This window comes from Oenanthe melanoleuca, chromosome Z, assembly GCF_029582105.1.
Source record: "Oenanthe melanoleuca isolate GR-GAL-2019-014 chromosome Z, OMel1.0, whole genome shotgun sequence".
Classification (NCBI taxonomy): domain Eukaryota; kingdom Metazoa; phylum Chordata; class Aves; order Passeriformes; family Muscicapidae; genus Oenanthe; species Oenanthe melanoleuca.
In genome coordinates, this window is record NC_079362.1 from 3,601,037 (window position 1) to 3,622,862 (window position 21,826).

General features: G+C 34.6%; 1 protein-coding gene across 6 annotated transcripts in view; it reads right to left on the reverse strand.

Annotated features, from left to right (window-relative positions):
* Positions 1 to 21,826, reverse strand: part of FAM172A (family with sequence similarity 172 member A) — a 250,027-nt gene that overhangs the window by 185,359 nt on the left and 42,842 nt on the right. For all 6 annotated transcript variants that reach the window (XM_056513646.1, XM_056513645.1, XM_056513643.1 and 3 more), the window contains 2 exons: positions 14,903 to 14,968; positions 6,059 to 6,250 (listed from right to left, as the gene is read on the reverse strand). In XM_056513646.1, the coding sequence (XP_056369621.1) occupies positions 6,059 to 6,250; positions 14,903 to 14,968 (258 nt within the window). The remainder of the gene's footprint in view (positions 1 to 6,058; positions 6,251 to 14,902; positions 14,969 to 21,826) is intronic.

Here is a 21,826-nt window from a genome sequence, read left to right on the forward strand (position 1 = left end):
ATATTATCAAATCATGTAGCACAGAAAACTGTAAGAATGTAATACACACAATTAACAGAACAATGGCAAATGTATCTTGGAAAGGATGCACTAAATTCCAAAGAGACTTTTAGAATTGCAAGTGGGGTTTTTCTTTCCAGTTCAGTCATGACAGGGCCAGAAGGTAATGATACATCTGCCATGATGCAACAAGCAGACCTGTCTTCTGTCAAGAGTTGAAATCATAAAGGAATAAGCTGTCGTTAGCAACCCCTCTCCAAACAGTAGAGCTGTCATCTCATTGTTTTCCTCTGTTGGCATGGGGGCTGGTGTGGGTTTATATACCCTGTCAGCTCAGTATTAGTCTAAGCTTTTAACCTTTTCTTGAATTTCTGACTTAATATTTTAACTCCTATACAGCTTGTCATGCATTACTATGTAGTTTGTGATCAATTAATATTGCTTTCAACTATGCAAATTTTCCTTCTATCTGCTGGGTGACTAGCATTTGAGAGATTAATACCTCATAAAATGCTTTTGAAATAATTAAATATACTGCTTTTTAAATTTTCTTTCCAGAGTATGATGGATTTAAAACCAATTACATGTGAATTCATTATTTAGTAATACATTCTCATTTGTGTTTATGTTTATAGAAAGATCTCATAACATCATCCACACACCTCTAAGTTTTCTTAGTATAATTACCACAAAAGTGGGAGTTCTAAACACAGGTTTTCTCTGCTAAAAAGGACTTTACAAGCAACACCAGTTCTATGGTGTGACAGAATGTTAATAAGCCAAGTACATATACCACAGTCAGAGAAGTAGCATTTGAAATAAAACAATATAGCAGATTATTGCCCATTTTAGTGAAAGTCGATGGTAGAGTAATATATTAGAAAACCCAAATAAAGATTATGATTGCTCTGGCACTGTAACTGACCATTAATAAATAAATGAGGGAATTTAACAACCTTCTGCAACAATACACACAGAAGACATAAAAGGCACATGAATATTAGTATTCTGCAGCAGAACTGTAATTGCAGTGAAATGTCACCTGTTTTTTTCCCAGAAAGTGTCACTTGCCCATATTATTGATACTATGTTAAGCTTGTATAAACTGTAAGACCAAACGAAAAAGTATGTTTACCTAACAAGATATTCTATACTTAAAAGTCAGATTTAAAAGTTTTTTAGCAAGAAATTTTGTTAGTGTAATTTAAACATAACCTAATTTCTGGGCAGCAATATATAAATATCCACTATTGAAACTGACTCATTTTTATGAAATGGAAAGAGAAAACACAAAATAGTATGTGTTACTAGTTGCTAACTATTAAGACTACTACATCACATAAAATTTATAGTGGAAAAATTTACTGCTGTTACATTGAACGATTTTGTTGCTCCATTCAATTGCCTTACAAAACTAATGACATATTACTGCATGCTGACAAAAGTAATAATCCTCACCAATTCTTAGTAAATATTGCCAACCTGACAGTTTTGTACAAATGAATGACAATAATATAAGTGAATAAATCCAATATTTTGACCACAAAGAACAGAGATTGTAAAAAAAAAATGAAGAGTAAGAAACACAACAGACAACTGAAGCTGAAAACCATGTTTTACCAGTTAATAAAGAAACATTTCCACAGCTAATACTCATCTCATGCAAAGCTTTGGCTTTTTGTTTGTTCATGAAAAGTCAGATTTTTAGCTGCTGCTCTATTCTTCTGAAAAACTTGTCCAGGCTTTTTGGAAAACCTATTTTCCAGTTATATGTCAAGTATCAATTCTCCTATAAATAATAATACAAGTATCTAAGATCTCTTAATATCTGAATTTGAAATAAGGCAACAATTCTTTGATGGTTTTAAATTTTTTTTTTAATGAATAAGTGACAGTTGCTGTGGTTGAATTTTATTAGCATCCCTGAGACCACAGCTATCTTAGGTAACAAATGTACTGAATTTCCAGAGACTTAGAAAACATCCAGCTGTTTCCCTGTACTCGTGCAATAAGCTGATATCCTCTTTATTCCCTAGAAAAGAGGTACCAAAGACAGTAGTACTCCCAAACTCCTCACAATGTACAACAAATGCAAGGTGAGCTTCTGCTTCCCCAATGAACAAATCCCCCAAGTACAACTTCAGCCTCTCCTCCTCTAACAAAGGGAGCCCCTCAACAACCATCATGAAAACAGGACCACAAATGTTTAATTCTTGACATCCCAAGTATACATGATCTCATCCTTAAGTTGAAGAATTGGCTTCTGCCTTTCATCACCTTTTCCTGGCATTGCTTCAGTTACTGAACACATGGCTAAACAGCAACTGATTTGAGAAGAGCCTCACTGCACCAACCTGGAAGAGACATTTAGGCAAACTATAGAAGAGACAGATTAAAATTTCTCTTTTAATCTATATTTATTTATATAATTTACACTTGCTTTTTAATAAAAAGTGGAATATCTTCAGAACAGAATTTTCATTATAAATGGAATAGTCACTCATTCCCAGGGCAGGGACTTCATTCTCTCATGCACCAGATAACTACTTCTGAGAAAAATCAGTGTTTCCTACTAGAGAAAGTTCCAATAGAAAATTTCTATTTTATCAAAACAACAAATCTATGTAATATTTTTGTACTGTACATACCGAGCATTGCTAGTTACTTTTAAGTATCTTTTTAGAAAGTATTTGTTTTATTTTAGCTTTTTACATTCTTACAGCCTTACTAGCATATTTTTCTTTTTCATACTTGTTTTTCTAAAATAGGTTTTGTCCTACCACATTTTAATGTATTTACATGTGTTTTTCACATTGTGTACAATTTTCTCCCTTCTTTTTTTCCAACAATCTGTTCTCCATCTAGTTTCTAATTTGTTCTCTTTGTTCATATTTCAACATCTCTTTTACACTCCCAAGTTTGAATTTTCAAATTAACACAATAATGTTACCTCTTCACATAAACCCTTGTCAACTATTCACAACACCTCTTTACACAAGAGATTGAATCTACACAATAGGGTTTGATATAAAACCTGGAAGAAGCAGCATCACCTACAGGAATTGCACAGATGAAAAGAAAAACGCCTAATTCTAGCTACTTGAATTCTCACCAGTATATTTCTCTTTGAATCTCTTCTTTACAATGTGCAGCAACCCCAAAATACTAGAAGTTTAAAATACAAAATTTTAAGCCTGTCCATTGCTCCCTTGTTCCACACATGCTTGAGTTTGGTTTCTCAATTCTTTTTTTCTCAAAAGTGTTGCATCAAAATAAATAGTTTCTACTCTTCCCTTAACTTCCTCTTTTAGAAGTATCAGTATCATCCTGCTCAATCCACTGCTCACTGATAACCTGCATTCCTGTTCTCAGTTTTTCCAAGAAATTAACAGAAGCACAGAGAAAAGCAGTAAAGTTTTGGGTTTTGGCCTACTCAGAGGGTGGTTTTTTTGCTTGTGTAGGTTTTTTGTTTTTAAAAAGCAGATATTTCTGAATTAGCTCCTGCACAAAGGACATTCAAGCACTACTTTTGTACTTTTCAACTTTTTTTTTAAATTAGAACCTAGTCTTCAGCAACTATTTTAAACTGGCTGACAATGCCTGCATGTGTTGCAAAGTCACAATAGAGCATGGGAACTTTCAAATCCTACATATCATTATCCACTTCAAATTCATGTAATTCCATTAATAATAAAATCCATGCTCTCAAATCCATGCTCTCTTGTCATCAGCACTGATGCTTCGATAAGGTCTGCTGGTTTCATTCAAGAATGAGACCTCTCCTTACCAGAAACAGAGAAAGATCTAGGAAAATAATTCCCTGCTTCAAATAACATTGCATGAGGGATTAGCACGATTTTCATTCAGGCTATTTATTCAGGCTATCATCAAGGCTAGCTATTTTCATTTCCTAACTGACAGAAGTGACTAAATCAAGTAGAAGACTGAACACCAGAAAAAGCAGAAAAGGATGCAATTTTTACTACTATAAATTTTTTCTTACATGGAGTCCTTACACTCAGCCTGCCATAATTTCCTGCATTTAGAAATGTAATTTATATGATCTGTACCTGAAGCTGATATGATATCAGCATTCTCTTTTTAGTCACAACCAAATGATTCTAAATACTTTCCATGGAGTCCAACTTCAATAAAATATTGTCTTATATAACCAGATAAACAACCAATTCCCAGTACAGGGATTACAGGATGCAAAAAACCAGCACCACATTTAATGCCATAACTGAATTTGATTTAACACAACTGAGTATAACCCACTCTTCATTTTGCATTTAAAAAGTCACTGTAAATAATACATGTCTAAACATGTAGTACAGTTACCAGAATCTTAAGATGCACAATAAGAGACAGTGGCTTTTAGAGTAGCTGGAATTACTGAACTAAAGAGAACTATGAATTTAAAAACCATATTAAACAAAAGCTCAAAGATAAGAACACAAAGTTTGATGTACCAATGTTATATAATAATTACATTTTTGTAAAAATATTTTCTCATCCAACAATTGGGACCTTTTTCTGTTTTATTATTTTAAGAAACATTCAAAATGCAGAGATAAATAAACTGGTTTTAGGTATAACAACTATTTGAGAAAACAAAGGTCTGACCTCTGTCATACTGGCACAACCCATTACACAAAATAAATAAGAGTAACAAAAGAGCAAAACAAACTATAACTCTCCCCTATTAGAAATAACCCTTTAAAATTATCTTAAATTGTATTTAATTTATTTATAATAAATATATATAAATTAAATAAAAATTAATTATATTAAATTGGGTTAATATCTCAGTTTGAAATAGGTCTGTCATGTTAGCCAAGACAGCAGCACCCCTAGAAAAGAACAAAAATGCAAGCATGTAATTGTACAAAAACTGAAGTAGCTACAGCTATTTGGGTTTCTTGGGAAATGTTTTGGAACCAGCACTAGAAGTCCCATACTGGACCTACCATACACCTAGTATTACACTGGTATTACACTCAGTAATCCTGAGGCACTTTTTGTTCTGTCTCTGAATCTTGATTTAAAATGAATAAAAACCTTTATGCTAGAAAAAGATAAGCCTCACTTTCACAGGCTATGTTTCTTTCTCTCATGAAGTGTAGTCTGGTGCTTTGGTAGTGAATAAAACAAACCAAAAATAACTAATGTTTTTACTTCTTTTTTTTCTTTGCTTAATTGAAAAATACCGCTCTTTTTTATCCTGAAAACTTTAAATACAGCTGCAAAAATTATTAATCAAGCACAAAAATTCATCATCTAGCAAAATATGTAACAGTAACAGTGACAACACTGATATTTAGACTAGAACATTAGCTTAACTTGGCAAATATAATAGAAACAATGAGTCTTAAACAAGCTCTTTAGTCTAATGTTTGCTACAGGAAGTTTTCTCTAGGTAGCTGGGTGCACATGATGAATTACACCTGCAATGCTCCAATGACAAAAACATAATACAAACTGTCCACTGTCTCTCAAATAGACATAACAAAACAGTGTCAACAAAATATGAATGTCTTCCATTGTCAAATATTGAAAAGTAAACCAGAATGAATCAGTATTTAGTGTAAATCTGTAAACGACTGTGCCTCTAATAAATTCAATACAAGCCTAGTAATAAACATTGCTTGTTATCATGAAAGCTCATGTTACCATTAGATTACAGCAGTCATTGAACAATACTATGCACAAACTTAATGAAATATAAAAGAAAACAACCCAAATTGTAAAAAATTTCTGTGGTGTCTTCTGCTGCATCACATCACCTGCCAAAGGCATAGTATCTGCCACATTAAACTACACGGCAGTGCCAACACAACAACGTGACATGCAACTAAATGTAATTTTATTGCAAGACAGGAACTTAGTTCCACTAGAATAAAAGTTTCAATAAAACATAAAGAAGTATTCCCATCACAAATAAAATCATCACACAGTCACATATAGAATACTGATTAAAAAAATTAAAATATCACAGGTTCACAGCTCACACAATACACAGGCAAACACAACCCTGCATCCTTGAACTTTCACTTACCTCAATAGCTCTCTTTATGTATGGTATCTGGGTCCCACTGTCCAGATCTTCATTAATTATGAGTCTCCTAGCCCACTGACCAGCTCTGACAACACCATTACCATGAATTAGGACCAACAGTTTGTCAGGATTTACTAATGCATCTTCACTCATAAAGATAAAGCTCTTTGGTTCACTCTCAATTGCATCAACCTGCAATTACAGACAACACACATTTTAATGCATCAATAAAATTCCTTGAAAGAAAACCTGTAGTTATTAAGTTATCTACCAAATTTATATAAAAACATTCACCATTTTAACAACCATTTCAATGCATGTGTGCCCAGGACTAAATAAAAATAAAGCAAAATATGAAGTGCAACTTTGAAACACGTAAACATACCACATTTTAGAACAGCAATTCAAGGCACCCTTTAAAATTAAGAAAGGGGTTAAAAGGTGTGCTTAAGCTTTGAAACATCAGCTGTTTACAAAAATTTACAGGAAAGGAAGAAAGTCCATAAACGAGCAATTGGAGGTGTCAAGAGGGAAAGGAGCAGGTAATTTCTCACCTCTGATACACAATACAAAAAAAAATCTGGAGAGTTCCAAACCAGCCACATCAACATAAATACTCGATAAGCTACACAGGAACCAGTACTGTAAATTTGTCTGTTTAATAGGATAGGTGTAATAAAACTTAGAAATCCAATTTGATTCTAAATAATAGCTTCATTAAGAGTCCTCCTGCACCAGGGTCAATGCTTAGCTACTTTGCTGTAGGAAGAGACCAGCAATTAGCTTTTTTAGATATTGAGCAAATTACAAACTAATAGCACATTTTGTCTTTAAGAAAGTAAAGCACTTTTTTTTCAATGCAAACTAAAATGTTTACACTTGGTTTAGAAAGCCTGTCTCAAGACAAAAGAACTGTCCTGATGAAAATACCATGAGGGCAAAACAAATCCTCATGTCTACTTGTTTTTCACTTTCTACCATGTGAATATATAGAAAAGAAATAACAAACAGGCACATCTCCCCCTCCTACTGTACTCCACACCCCTCCACCCCACAGCCTAACTGTCCAGCTGCTAGGAACATTCTCTGCCACAGAGAAGAAAAACAGATCAGGTTAAGATCCCCATGTTGAGAATGAAGGAATTGGCTATCTGGATGTGTTAGTTTTTTCTCATATTTGGGTATGCATTCTTAACTTCCCTTATAACAGAAAAAATGAATTCTACATGAATTTTCAGACTTTTAAAAATGTAAGTACTGCTAAGCTTTTTTTTTTTTTTTAATTAAGTCAATGATGCTACTTGAACAGAACAAATTGGTAAATTAAAGAATGATCATGTCTCTATTCAATATTTGCCATAGCACTGAAGACCTTATTCCCTTGCTCCAAAATAAAGTAAAATCTCACGTGCCTCAGAGTTTGCATAGAAGATGTACTCACTTTCTCTCACAGTTTGTGCAAAAATAGAAAAAACAGTAAAGAATATGTTCTATTGAACAGACTGGGGCTACAGATCATGGTGCTGCTTCTGAAATAGCAGTATTGACACATTAAAAGGTGAAACATTAGGTAAAAAGTCAGCCAACACTCAATCTCAGATAGTACTTGGCAAGGTGTAACTGACTTCTACCCATGAACTGAATATTTACAACACTAAAATTAGGAAAAGAACGTTGTGAATTTGCATTTCAGACTAATGTGTAACTTAGCTGTAGGTTTTAGCAGTTATAAACTAAAACATTGTACAGCATATAGGAAATACTAGCACTTAATAATCATATGCACTAGAAGATAAAGCTAGCTCATATTTCTGCAAATAAGTTAATTTTAAACAGCTAAAATATCTACCAAAACCATAAAAAGTTTATTTTTTATTCTTTTCCCAAAATTAAACACATTTAGAGACGTTTTGTCAAGCTAATTTACCTTCAAGCAGTAGTAATTCATTAGATCCAGCTTTCACTAAAGAATGCACGTAAAGGTCACTCCTATACACAACACAACCTTACTTTACTGACAGATCAATAGAGAATACCATTTAATGCCAGACACACTGAGACCACATAAAATAATTTGCATTTATTAGCCACTTGTTCTACTGGACCAACTCAAGGACACTGATTTCTGATCACTTAAATCTAAACAGAATAAATCCAGGAAAATGTTTTTAGATTAATTTAGCAATTTGATTCAACAATGTTATTTACAGATGAGAACAATCTTCCAGTAATTTGTAACTAGGCATGCCAAATCTATCTAAATTACACTGATAATTTACTGTTTAAAGCTACTGTTTCATTTTTTTTTTTCTTGGATTTTTTTCCCAATGCACAATAATTTCTTAAAGTTCATGAATGTAGGTAGCTATGGTGAGATTTCTACATATATAATGAGATTATTAATGTTTTCAGTGAATTTCTTTTTCCAAATGTTTTCTGCCTCAAATGAGTTTTTACCTAATACAGTAGTATCAGTCTGTAAAGTATTTAAGCTGCACACAGTTAGTACTTTCCACAGCTGTTACCAATATATAGAGTAAAATCAAACAACATTTGAAATCTAATCTTATTGTCATCCACGCTACCATATCAACAATTAGCCATTACTAACCCAAGATGTATGAGACTTGATAAGACTCCAAGAGTCTTTTATTTTATGTATTGGAGGTTTATAAGATTGAACATTGAAAAGGGAAAAAAATCCACGAGGATTTTTCATATTATTTCTCTAAGTACTTTTCTTATTTCGGTTAAGAAACACGACAAAAATTATGAGCTTTGAGCCTACAAAGTAGGTATAAACTGTAACTGAAGGAAAGAACACAGCAAATGAGCAGAATTCAAACTGAAAAGACTCAAAAAATATTTTGAGAATTGTGAGCAGCTGGTGGGAAGAAAAATCTGCTCATTTGCTTCCCAAGATGGAGTCATCTTCTATGTGTTTCAATATAACCTCACCAACTCACTTTACTTTAAGTCTCCACAGTATTGAGAATCTTGATTTAGAATTTTTCAATCAAAAATGTGAAACTGAGAACTGCTGATCAATATTACAGGCAGCTAATAAAGATTTGGCTATTGCCACAACCAACTTAACCAAGCTAAAATCTGTAGAAATTTTACAAAAACGAATTAACTTCACTTATGTAACAAAACAGGCAAAAGGAACGTGCATTGGAGATAACAGACCATTGTTTCTCAAAAATAATTCTTGGATGAATTTTTCCCTATTGAACTAAAAGAGGAAAGCAGTGATAACTGAAGATTCTAAAAATGAGGCCTTTCAGTGCCACTGCCAATTAAACATGTGTCCTGGTTTCAGTGAGGATAGATTTAGTTTCTTCTCAGTAGCTGATACAGTGCTGTGTTTTGGCTTCAGAACAAGAATGGTATCGATAAAACACTGATATTTTGGTTTTTTGCTAAGTTGTGTTTATCCAAAGTCAAGGACTTCCCTCTCCTGGCCTCGTGCTCTGCCAGTGAAAACACAAACAAAACAAACTTGGGGGAAGCATGGCTGGGACAGCCCTGAACTGGCAAAGCAATATTCCACATACCAGAGCATCATGCCCAAGATATAAACTTTATAACTGGGGGAGTTACCCTGAAGCATGGCCAGTCTGGGTTTGGGAACTGGGGATCTGGCATCTGGCATTGCACATCATTTATTTTGTCTTATTATCATTTACCATTATCACTGTATTTTATTTCACTTTAGATTATTAAACTGTTCTTATCTCAGCTAACAAGTTTAACTTTGATTCTCCTGCCAGTTCCACTGGTGTTGGGGGAGGTAAAAGGAGGGTTTACCAAGCAGCTGCAAAGTGCTTAATTTCCAACTGGGCTTAAAACCACTACAATGTTTTACAAATTACTTAAACTTGCCTCTCACCCTTCTCCAGAAGCTGCTGAAGTTAATTCAGAAGCACACTCTATTGGTCCTCAACAGCTAAATAAGAGCAAAGATCAACCACTGATTATGCCACCAGAAGTAGAGAAATATAAATACTTCTCCTGGCTAGAAAAATTGCAGTCTTTTATTCCTAACATAACCTCCAAGGAGCCCAAAATGAAACTTGAAAAGTAGTAACTGAATGGCCTCTCCCTAAATACGAGACTCTTCATTAAAATTTTCAAGTCCAGTGGTACATGTTGAACATAATTAGAAGTGCAATGCTTTATAGTAACAATAATGCAACATGGATCTCTGCCTCCTTGTGTAGGAAAAAATGTTCAGAATTGTTTAGTCAAAGATGCCAGCATAACATAATAACAGGCAAGCTCTCCTGATCTGCTAACTGATCTTACTTTCATATCTGAAAAAAAATAATTAATTTTTGTATCCAAAACTGACGCTGCCACCTAAGAAAGCAAAACAGAGACAGCAAGTTGGACTTTACACACAACGTCGAAGTTAAGGAAGTTGAGAGAACATGAAATGTCCTCATGCTAAACCTCTGAAGCACAGCATTTCCATTCCCTACTAAAATCATGCTGAAAAAAGCATGCTCCACTGAACACAGTCCCAAAACGCATTTCAGATATTCAAAAATCACAGCACTGCCATCTTCATTATCAGCTGACAGAAAAAGGCAAGCCAATACCAACTTTGTGATTACATGTGATGTGGTTAAAGCAAAAAAATATTTGTATTCATCTCTAAAATATTCACATTTAGAGGCTGCATATACATCCATATATATACACACGTCACACACACACATATATATACACACACATACATATCTACACACATATACATATATACATACATATCTACACACACATACATATATATATATATCTACACACACATACATATATACATATATATCTACACACACATACATATATACATATATATCTACACACACGTATATACACATATATACACACACGTATATACACATATATACACACACGTATATACACATACACATAGATATAGATATAGATATAGATATAGATATAGATATAGATATAGATGATATAGATATAGATGATATAGATATAGATGATATAGATATAGATGATATAGATATAGATGATATAGATATAGATAGATATAGATATAGATAGATATAGATATAGATAGATATAGATATAGATATAGATATAGATATAGATATAGATATAGATATAGATATAGATATAGATATAGATATAGATATAGATATAGATATAGATATAGATATAGATATAGATATAGATATAGATATAGATATAGATATAGATATAGATATAGATATAGATATAGATAGATATAGATATAGATATAGATGAGCCATCTTAGCCAGACCAAGGGTCCTGTTTCTTACAACTGGCAGATTGCACAGGGAAACAGTAACAAAACAGAGTGGTTATAGAGTGAGGCTTGCCTTGCCTTGACAGCCAGCAACTTCGGAACCTTGCAAGCCACAGTTTATATAACTAGGCAAGCATGTACAATAGTTCAAGGCACCTATCCCACCTTAATATCGTCAAATGGTTTTTTTGACTGCATTTATACCTCTCTCCTTGATAGTATTCTGTGGCAATGAGTTCCACAATATAATTGGGACATATATGAAATAATACTGTCTCTTTCAGTAGAGATCTCCTGCCTGATAATTTAAACTTGATGCCCCTTAGGTTCTCTATTATGAAAAAAGCAAAATCCCATTCCCTATTCATCTTCTCTTCACCTTTCATGATTTTATAGATTTGTCATATTCCTTCCTCAGTCATCTATTTTCCAAGCTGAAGAATCTTTGTTTAATCTTTCTTTGTCTGAAAAGCATTTCATGCCTGTGATCATCCTTGCAACCCTCCTCTGTATTTCTTTTTAATTCTTCATATCCTTTTTGATATGGTGTCCAGACTTCATGCAGTGTTTAACATGAGGGCCCACATAATGAGTGGAATGACGATGTTTTTCTGTTTTGTTCTCGATACCTCATAATTCCTAACATCCTATGTGCTTTGAGGGTTTTCAACGGCCATTGAGCACTCACTGATGTTCTCAGAGAACTACTCACAATCACTCCAAGCTCTTTCCTGAGTTGTAATAGCTCATTTAGAGGTGAGTGTTGTGTTTACAGAGTGAGTTATCTTCCCCATAATTTCATATTTATAATTTAATCTCCTGTCATTTAATCATCTGTTATTAAGTATCAATTAATAATTTCCCAACTAATCATAACCAGCTTCATGTTTAACTATCCTAAATAATTTTAGAAAAAAAAACCAGAAAAGTATTTTAGCTTGTATTAATTCATTTTTTTCTTTGGCTTACCACTATGTCAGGCCTTAATAGCATTTCACTGGTTAACAGTTTATTTCACCTGTAAAATATGAACACCTTTCTCCTGTTTTAACCAATTAACTCTAAAGGAGACTCCCTTCTCCTGTGCTTTTTAAAAGCAATTTAAGTTTGTTCAAAGACCATTGGAAATACCTATACTCTTTCACTGATAAGATTTTTCCTGTGATCTCTGACTCCTGCAATGAATTCTGGAATTTTTGATTTAAAGAAACTTGTACTCATTTCCCCCAATGTTTTTTATATTTTTATTATTACTACTATCATCATCATCATTATTATTATTATTACTGTTGTTGTTGTTGTTATCATATTTCAGCAGTAAGTTAAATATAAAGCAGTTGTTCTGCAGCTTCATGTTTGACTTCTTACAGAACTTTAGGTTTAAAAAAAAATCTCATCCTAGAATTTGTTTATTGTAAAACATACTAACGAATCCTAAGGTCTCCGCTATTGATATGACAAATTTCAGACAGTTGCTCAGAATTATATCCTGTTTAGAAAATAAAAAGTTAAGTGTGTGGAAATTGGACAAACGATATTGGAAATAATAATGTTAGTTTTTCTTATTTGACCTCAATGTTCATTTTAGCTGCAGTTCATCTACTGGCCTTATTAGCACTCTTTTCTTATTAGCCTTTATGACTCTAACAAGCTCCTCAATTTTTTTTTTTTTTTGAGAACTTTCTGTGATTTCACATGTAACTTGCCAACATTTATACTCTCTTCTATTCTCATCCTAAAAGCTGTTTTATTACTTTTATTAGTCTCCTTTACTAGTTTAAACTGGAGGGTTTTGTGTCCTTACTTGGAAGTTTTTCAGTGGTGATTTTAAACCTAGCTTTCATTAATTTTTGGACTTTTAGATATATTGTTTCAATTCTTCACTTTTGTATATGCCTTCATAACCTATTTGCCTGTGGTGAGGGCTGGCTACACAGTGCTTTTCAGGAATGGTGTTCTTCTCATGTGAATTTTTCCACAATGCTCACACTTAGACACCTGCATATTTTGTGCTTTCTCACTTTGCTCTAAAATGCAATTAAATTATGACATTTCACAGAAGCTGGAAGTAATACACTTGAGAATAGCTTAAATGTACTACTGAACAACTGCATCCATGCTCACTACAGAATTTCTAAATACAAGTAAACAGATTAATTAAAAAATGGGAACTAGCTAGGGCCACTCCTCTTCCAAGCCAAGAAACCCAAACCTTAGAGCCTGGCAGATTAATCACCACAGGTGTGACATAATAGGTGATGGAGGTGCTGTAATACTTATCCCAGGTTTCTTCAGCCTTAGCACTGCACTACATACATGCTTATTCTTCATATTCTTTTTTAGGAATCAAGAAAAGTCCTACAGCCTTAAAATCTGGGCATTTTGATGTTTATAAAAGACAGCTTCATGGCTGCACAAAGTGTGACATGGCTTGAGAAGTCTTTTGATACATTATCTTTCCAGAAGTACTTCTTGGACCAAGAAAATTAGCCAAAAAGCTGGAAAACATAACCAGCAATACATCAGACAGACTATCATGATGAACCTAATCCTATGTCTGCCTTCACAGAACAATCTGACATGGGGAAATGCTTTCTCAGTCCTGGTTCTCAGGGCACTGATGAGAGCACCAGGCAGCCAGTATTGCCCTGTGCTTCTCAGCGAACCTCACAGCTCAGCTCCTTCTGCCATGACCACAAGACACTGAAAAAGCCCTTCCAGGAAACTGTAGGTAGTTTGGGCAGGTCATCAAAACATTCTCTAAGCAGCACTCAGGGAATGGAAACGGGAATAGTGAAATGTTACAGAACTGCTAAGGCAAAAGACCTTTTCCTTCCATAGCCTAAACAGGTTTTCCTTGACTGAATCTGAAGGTTCGTCTGAGCTTGACAGCAATTCAAAAGATTTCAAAGAGCAAAGGAATCCTTCACAATGATGGAAAATCTACACAGCGCTGTCATACTCCAGTGTCCCCTGCACTCTCCAGTACAAAAATACCTGAACATCATCATATCACATCACATGTTATTTATAAACACTGTGGTATGTGTGGGACAGCATTTCATCTTTTCTAAGAGCTGACCAATTATTTTCACTAAGAAACATAAGCACTTTATATTATACACACATTACAAATTACTGAAAAATCATTTTTTTAAAATGCTATCAGTTTACTGATACTCAATATGAGTGTAGTCAGCTGCCTGCAAAAACATTTCTGGTTCTCTACATCCAGATATAAGCATCTCAAAATATCCATAAATACTTCTCAGAAAGTTTATGGCACTCCTATTGAAAGCACCACATTTTGAAAATTCTGTTAAGGTAAGGAAGGCTCAGTTGGAGAAATCAAACACATGAGAAGTGAGGTGGAACCACATCTCTAGATGCATACACATGCAAAATGCTAAGGCACTGTCCTGAGCCAAGGCACTGCACAGAACCCTGGCACACCTTGTCTTTATCTGAATATGGGATCACAGGCTATGCTGGGTACAGATTCAAAAAACAATGCTCTTGGAAAAACAAATTATACTTACTGGAAGAATTACTTTCTTCAAGTGGCATTCATTCTGCAGTAGTTCATAAATGTATTTAGTAATGATCTGGAAGAAAAGAAAAAAAATAGACATGCAACCAGATACTAAAACACAATAATGACATATGCAGGCAGACAACTTAAAGGGTAATTAGTTAAACTTCTAATCACTTGTATATGTTTTGCCACTTTCCTGAATCCTTTACTATATAACTGATCCTAGAACTTGGAGCTTTAGACAAAAAATTATTTCTGTTTCACAGAAAAGACTTCTTGCCAGTACAACAGAATGGTAACTGTACCTGTGAATTCATCATGCACTGCTGTGTGAATAATGAGGTGAATAACAACCTCAAAACTAGGATTTATAACCAATTAATATATACTCAGCAGGGCAGAAGAAAGGTTCTCTTTGTAAAGGAATACTTTTAAAGCATTTTGTCTACTAGTAGATCTTTGGAATTCTCTCCCCTCCAGGTTCACTTTATGATTTATACAGTGAGCAGATCCACCCTCAGCTAAGGGTGCAGCCAAACATAGCTGAGTTACCTTGCCATCTCTACTCACTGAACACAGGAGGTATGGGTCAAAGATTGGTAAGTAAAGGAAAACCCCATATGGTTGCCCACCATGGGGGAGTTTATGTCTCTTTTGTCCATGTAGGAATAAATTGAAATTTCAATCGTGAAACCAAAGGTAACATTTCAGAAAGCAACAAAATGAAGAAAGAAAAAACCAAACAGAACACCAAAAAAACCCCCACAAACAAAAAAACTCAAAACAAAAACAACATAAAAAATGAAACAAAAACACAAAACCAAAGCAAGCCAAAACCCACCAGAACACAAAAAAAAATTACAAAACCCACAAAAGTCAATCTCATTGTGACAAATCTTGCCCGCTCAAATGTAAGAAAGTTGTCAACATTTCAAAGCCTTGCATACTCTCTAGGGACCTTTTTTCTGCCCTTACATATTGTAAGAAAAAATGGAGATGCAGATGTAATAACTTTCTAACTGTAATTAATTTGGGAATTAAACTGAGGAACAAACCAGCACTTTGTCCATTTGAGGCAGTAAAAATTGTTTGGAAGTCACTGCCTGGATTTCAATGACTACAAGGGTTTGAAAAAAACCCAAAACAAAACTCAAATGAAAGAGGCAAAATAAAGGACTCATTTTAAGAGCCTGAAATGCTTTAAGGCTCAGGGAACAGTATTTAAATTCGTGACAAGACAAGATCTAAGTCTCAGAATATTAATCCAAGAATATTTGAGTACAAACCCATTCTTTAGTATTCCTTAGACCAACACCTCAAGGCCACAATTACATCCATCTGAACCCACAGTATATTAAGCCCCAACAGAAACATTGCTGTAAAAAAGGTCTCAAGTGATGGCATCTTAACTACACACTATGATTCAAGCAAGTAGGAGCCAGGGTGCCAAAAACTTCAAATTTAATTTTCCAAATGCACAATTACAAAAAGAAGTTTCAATGAAGTCCAAAAGTTTTTTATTATGCAAATGAGAGGAAACACAATATGAAAATACTTGGAACACATATGAACAAACTGGAGGTGCTGATGAAAGCTAATTAAAAATGCTGATATATGCCCCTTCTTTCCTTTCACTAAAACTCCAAATCTTTATTAGGATTATAAGAATTCTTTCCAATCCTGCTCAAATACATTTATTGATAGAATTATGTTCAAAAACTTTACGGTTTACAGAAAATTAGTCTTTCTGAACATTATTATCTACACAGAAACTGCACTTGGAGAAGGAATTCAGCTGCAAGCCATGGTTGATTTAAGACATGTTTATCCCCAAAGCAGTATGCTAGGAACATGCATACAGTGTAATTTTACCTTCAGGGGCAAACTTTTTATGGTTCACTGAAATCGACTGCAGTGTAACACCAACAAGTAAAGCAGTTAAGTTCCTGCAGTCTCAAATGCTAATATTGTACAGATATTAAAGTGAGTATAATGATAATATGGCCTACAACATAGCAATTTTGTTATTAACTCTCAATTCACGCACCTACTCACTGTTATAATCACTAAAAGAACACTTGGAAGAGAAAACAACTGCTACGCAGTAGATGTATTTTAGAAACCACTTGTGAAAGTCTACCCTTTTTGCAGCTGTTTGTATCTATTTCTTCTATTCTTTCTCATTTATTTAGACTGTGTATCTTCAGAGCAGAAATAAACTTTTACTCATTTTTTCCACAGCCTGTCTCAATGGGGCTCTCATTCTAACTGACTCTTTATGCACTACTTTAATATAATAAAGAGCAATACAGCCTTAAAAATGGAAGTGTTGAATCAGTGGAACACTCTGGTGTGGCAAAGACTTACCTAACAAAGGCTCTCAATAAAAGCAAACATAAAGAAAGATACAGTAGGTGGAGGCTCAGATGCAAAGTGTGATATTATCATCCTCAGACAGCTCAGCACCTGGATGGCCTGCATTGCCCAGAGAAATTTCAGGAAAAAATGCCATAAAAAAGCCCTCAAAAGAAAAAACACCTTAAACTGCCCTAGTCTATATACATACATACATACATACATATATATATATATATATATGTGTGTGTGTGTCTGTACTTGTATGCAGCCACAGAAGGAATTGAGGGTTTTGTTTCAGTAGATCAACATGTTTAGGGATATTCTAGCAATGTCTCGTACACTATCAACTTTAAATAATGGAAATTTCTTGAAATGGAGATATAAATAATGGAGATTTCTTGAAGTGACCAAAATTTTCCAGATTTGAAAACATTACTAATGGCCAGACTTCCTGCACTTATCATAGATGTGTCTGGACAACCTGACAAAATTCTTTCCTGCTAAGGAAAATCTAGCACAATTCTGTCCTATCTAGAAATACAGTTGCAATTACTGAAAATGCTGCACATCCAACACTATCTTTGGATTTTTATGCTTTTAATGACTTCTTCTGATTTTATGGTTGAGTAATTAAAAAAAAATTAAAATATTTTTCCTACAGGAAGTAAACAGAAACTGTGTAATACTGTTTATATAAAACTAGTTAGACTTACTATTTCAAATCTATACAATTTATAAAGCCACATCTTCTTGAATTAGCAATATTATCTTGTGCATGCTGGTGTTCCATATTTAAGGTCTGAAAACTATTGTAGAAACTACTGTTTCTATGTTGAGAAGTGTCTTGTGACTTCTTGCAAGAGAAGGTGGTTCTGCTTACACTCTACAAACTCTCTTGGACCAGTCAGTCAGTCAGTCAGAGAGCTGTTCACTGCTGCAGGTATATAGTGACAGAGGCTTATGAATTCAGTCCTGCATCAATAAATCATCTGAACTATCAATCAACAGTTCAGATCCAGATTTCTCAGATTTACAGTGGAAACTGTAACACTTACTAGAGAGCCCTACTCATGCTAACTTGGGATAGTTGCACTTTTTCTAGGGTTCTTGAAATTGGCTAAGGTGTGCCAAAGCTGTAAGCAGTATACTGCACTGTAATTCAAGGTAGTAAGGTGGCTGGAGAGCAGGCATGACTGTCCAAGATTGGAAAGGAAAAAGAATCTAGTACGACCTGCCGACAATGTATGAAAATAATTACCTGATAAATGGAGAAGAAACTGGCAGTTCTGTATTTCTTGTATGAGATACTGAATACTTCTACCTGCTATTAAAACATTTCTGTACTTCATTTACATCCAAGTGCTGTCTATCAGGAAAACACATCCCAAATAAGAAAAGTATCTGAAGTCAGAACTATCAAGGTGTTCTTACTGACTGTTAAGAAAACTGGAGAAAGGAAAAAAAAACAAAGCACAAATAGAAAAAATTTCCATGCCTCTCATGACCTATTCTGATAGCAAGGGAGAAATCCTTTCCAGCCATGGAAAGCCTAACACTTTAACTGCCAAAAAAAAGGTTGTACTCAAACTGTGTGATAGAGGAAACTTTCTTTCCAGAACAGAGAGATCTTCTCTGGAAGGAAACTACATTGCTTATACTTTAAATTTATACTCTTGTTGAGCAGGGGAGCCTGTGTTCTGCTTTTCCTAAGCCTGAGAAATTTCTACCCCAAATGAAATCATAGCTATTCTAATTTTGTTGCACTAAAAAAAAAAAAATCCCATAATGAAGGCAAGCTGATGAGAGCAGGGACCACAGCTGAGTAGAACACATCCTGAGCAGTAAAACCAAGTAGATTATCCTGGGCATATTAAAAGCACAAGTGTCTAATCTCTGCTATCATTTCTTTGTTATAGTTTTCCTTAATCTGTGGTGGGCAAGATTGAGAGCTGTAACACATATGGCTCAGGAGTGGAACCAAACTCCAGCGCTCACAACTGCCTTTCTGAGGAGCTTAAAATAAATCAGTCTTGATTTATGTTGGATATAACAAATAATCCCTCCAGAAGTACCTTTTCAAAGTGATAATGGTCTCAAACATGTAATCTGCAAAGTTCAATAGACTTATGGATAATTGGGGGATAGACCTACGTTGCAACCAGTGATCCTTCATATGGATCCAGAAAACAGGCTATTTTCATCACAAAGAAACTAAATTTAACTTGGACAGCAAAAAGAACAGAGAGAAGCACATTATCTTATGACAGACCTGAGGTTTTACCCTTGCATTGTGAAACATTCTGTACAATGTTAGCAAGACTATAATGCTACATACACTCAGCAAAGCAAAACTGAAACCCCAGGTGGAAATGTAGCTCTAGTACACATAAGTGTAGTACACATTAATTGGTAAAGTCCTGGCTTCCTACAACACATGCTCCTTTAAGACTATGGTTCATATAGAGTACTTTCTCACAGGTTGTTTCCAACGACCAAAAAGCATTGAAAAATTTTGTTATCAGTATAATTTGTGAAATCTTTGCAATACAACATTCTGATACATGATCAAAAGATCAATATCTTATAGGACTATGGGAAAACAGAAATTAAAGAGTAAGAACCAGTGACACCATATTTAAAATTACAGGGATGAAGGTACTGAAGTCTAAATATGATTCTAAGTGGAGACAAATACCAAAGAGACACTTCAATTCACTACATATCAGAGGTCTTTAAACAGTCTGAAAAAGAGCACTGAAAAAAGAATCCCCACAAAGCAAGGAGGCAATCTGAAAATAACTCAGTTTAAAATAATAACCCCTCTATTTTAAGCCTGTAATACACTGAAAAAAGCCTTGTACCACATTCTAAAAACATCAAAAAACCAGCAGAGCATATATGAGGAAGCACAGAATTGCAGCTGACCCACTAATGAACTTTACCATACAGAGATTGTCAGGTATACAGACAACAAATCACAACTCAATGACTTGATTAGTAATACCTACATCCTAATCCAGAGGAGCTGCTTCAGTAGATACCACACCCAAACACATGCTATGATTCAGTGAAGTGCACTGAGCTTTGCCTGTCAAGTCCCCCTCCCATGCTGTGCTTTACAACCCAAGTCCTCTAAATTTTTTTCTTCTCTCCCCCACAAATATGCTCCCACTTTCAAAACCAAACATGGCTACCCACTAGAAGATTACATATGCAAAAAGAACTACAAGTGTGCTGCAGAGGGAAAATAAAAAATAAATTACTCAAACTTGCAAAATGTTTTCTTGAGTGAATTCTCAGCTATAAACATACTAAAAAATCAGCACAAGCCTGTGTGATTTGTGGCCTTTCACTTCTAACCTGGCATCTATCAGGTGTCACTGGAAATCATTACCATGCAACCAACAGTCATAGATTCATGACAGATGTGAGGAACCCTTAGGCTAGTGCAAACCACAAAGTCTCTTTTGAAGACAATCAAATGCCACATGTCCCCCTCTTTCCCTCATGAGGGATATGTGCATCCCTCATGACCAAAATACCAACAACCCTGTCAAATGCCTAGTGTATGGTTAACACATGATAATGAATAAAGCACATGTGACACAACAAAGGATGAGGCACATGAGATCAGTTGACATTGCAACCTCTCCCATGACAGGGGACAGATTACAGGACCTAGGAGACACGATGAGGAAGCACAAGCTGTTAACCCAGCTTGTCCACTCCATTGTCTACTCCTACACACTCATAGCAGATTTTGGGGAAAAAAAGTAAATGGACAAAACTACAGATTAAATATATCCATCTGGATGGATCTGAGATTTCCCACATTATATTCCTCAGTTATAGATACTCAAAACAGAAACAGAAAGCCATCATGACTATTAATACTCTTGCTACCACTTTTCACTGCTCCAAGGATTAAATATGAACAGAGACAGAACTACTCTCTCAAAGAACGGCTACCTCCCATCATGAGTGAGATGCGTTGGCAAAACTTACTCAGTGGAGAGGGGCCTCTGCCTCCAAAGACAGCATCTTGTGAAAAAAACACTCATTAAACACTCTGTCAGATCATTTCTCAATAATTTTTAAAGAGAGTTCACAAAGTAGATGAGAGCGAAGAGAGTATCTAGTGGCAGTAATTTTCATTGCAGGTTTTTATGAGTTACCAGATTTTTCAGAATAAGAGCTAGTATGTTTAAAATTAGGTAGACTTTAGCTAATAAAACAGCTGCAATGGCATTTTCCTTCTTGATTGACTTCTAGGATGTTCCTAAGTCATATAATAAAAGGGGTTAGTACAATATTAGTGTTATTAGTAGTTTATTACTCCTCCAATAACATTTCAAGTTATCTATATTTTAACCTCAGTTTAATCTCCTACATGAACACACATTACAGAAAAAAAAAAGGAAAAACAGAATTTAAATTATTAGTGATATTTTTGGTTTAGAAATCACTGAAGTCTGACCGTCTCTACCCTCTACAACACGTCACTCAGCCATAACTTCTTAAACTTGAAGAAAAATCAAGGATTTGTTTTCTTTTCTTTAGAGATGCAAAA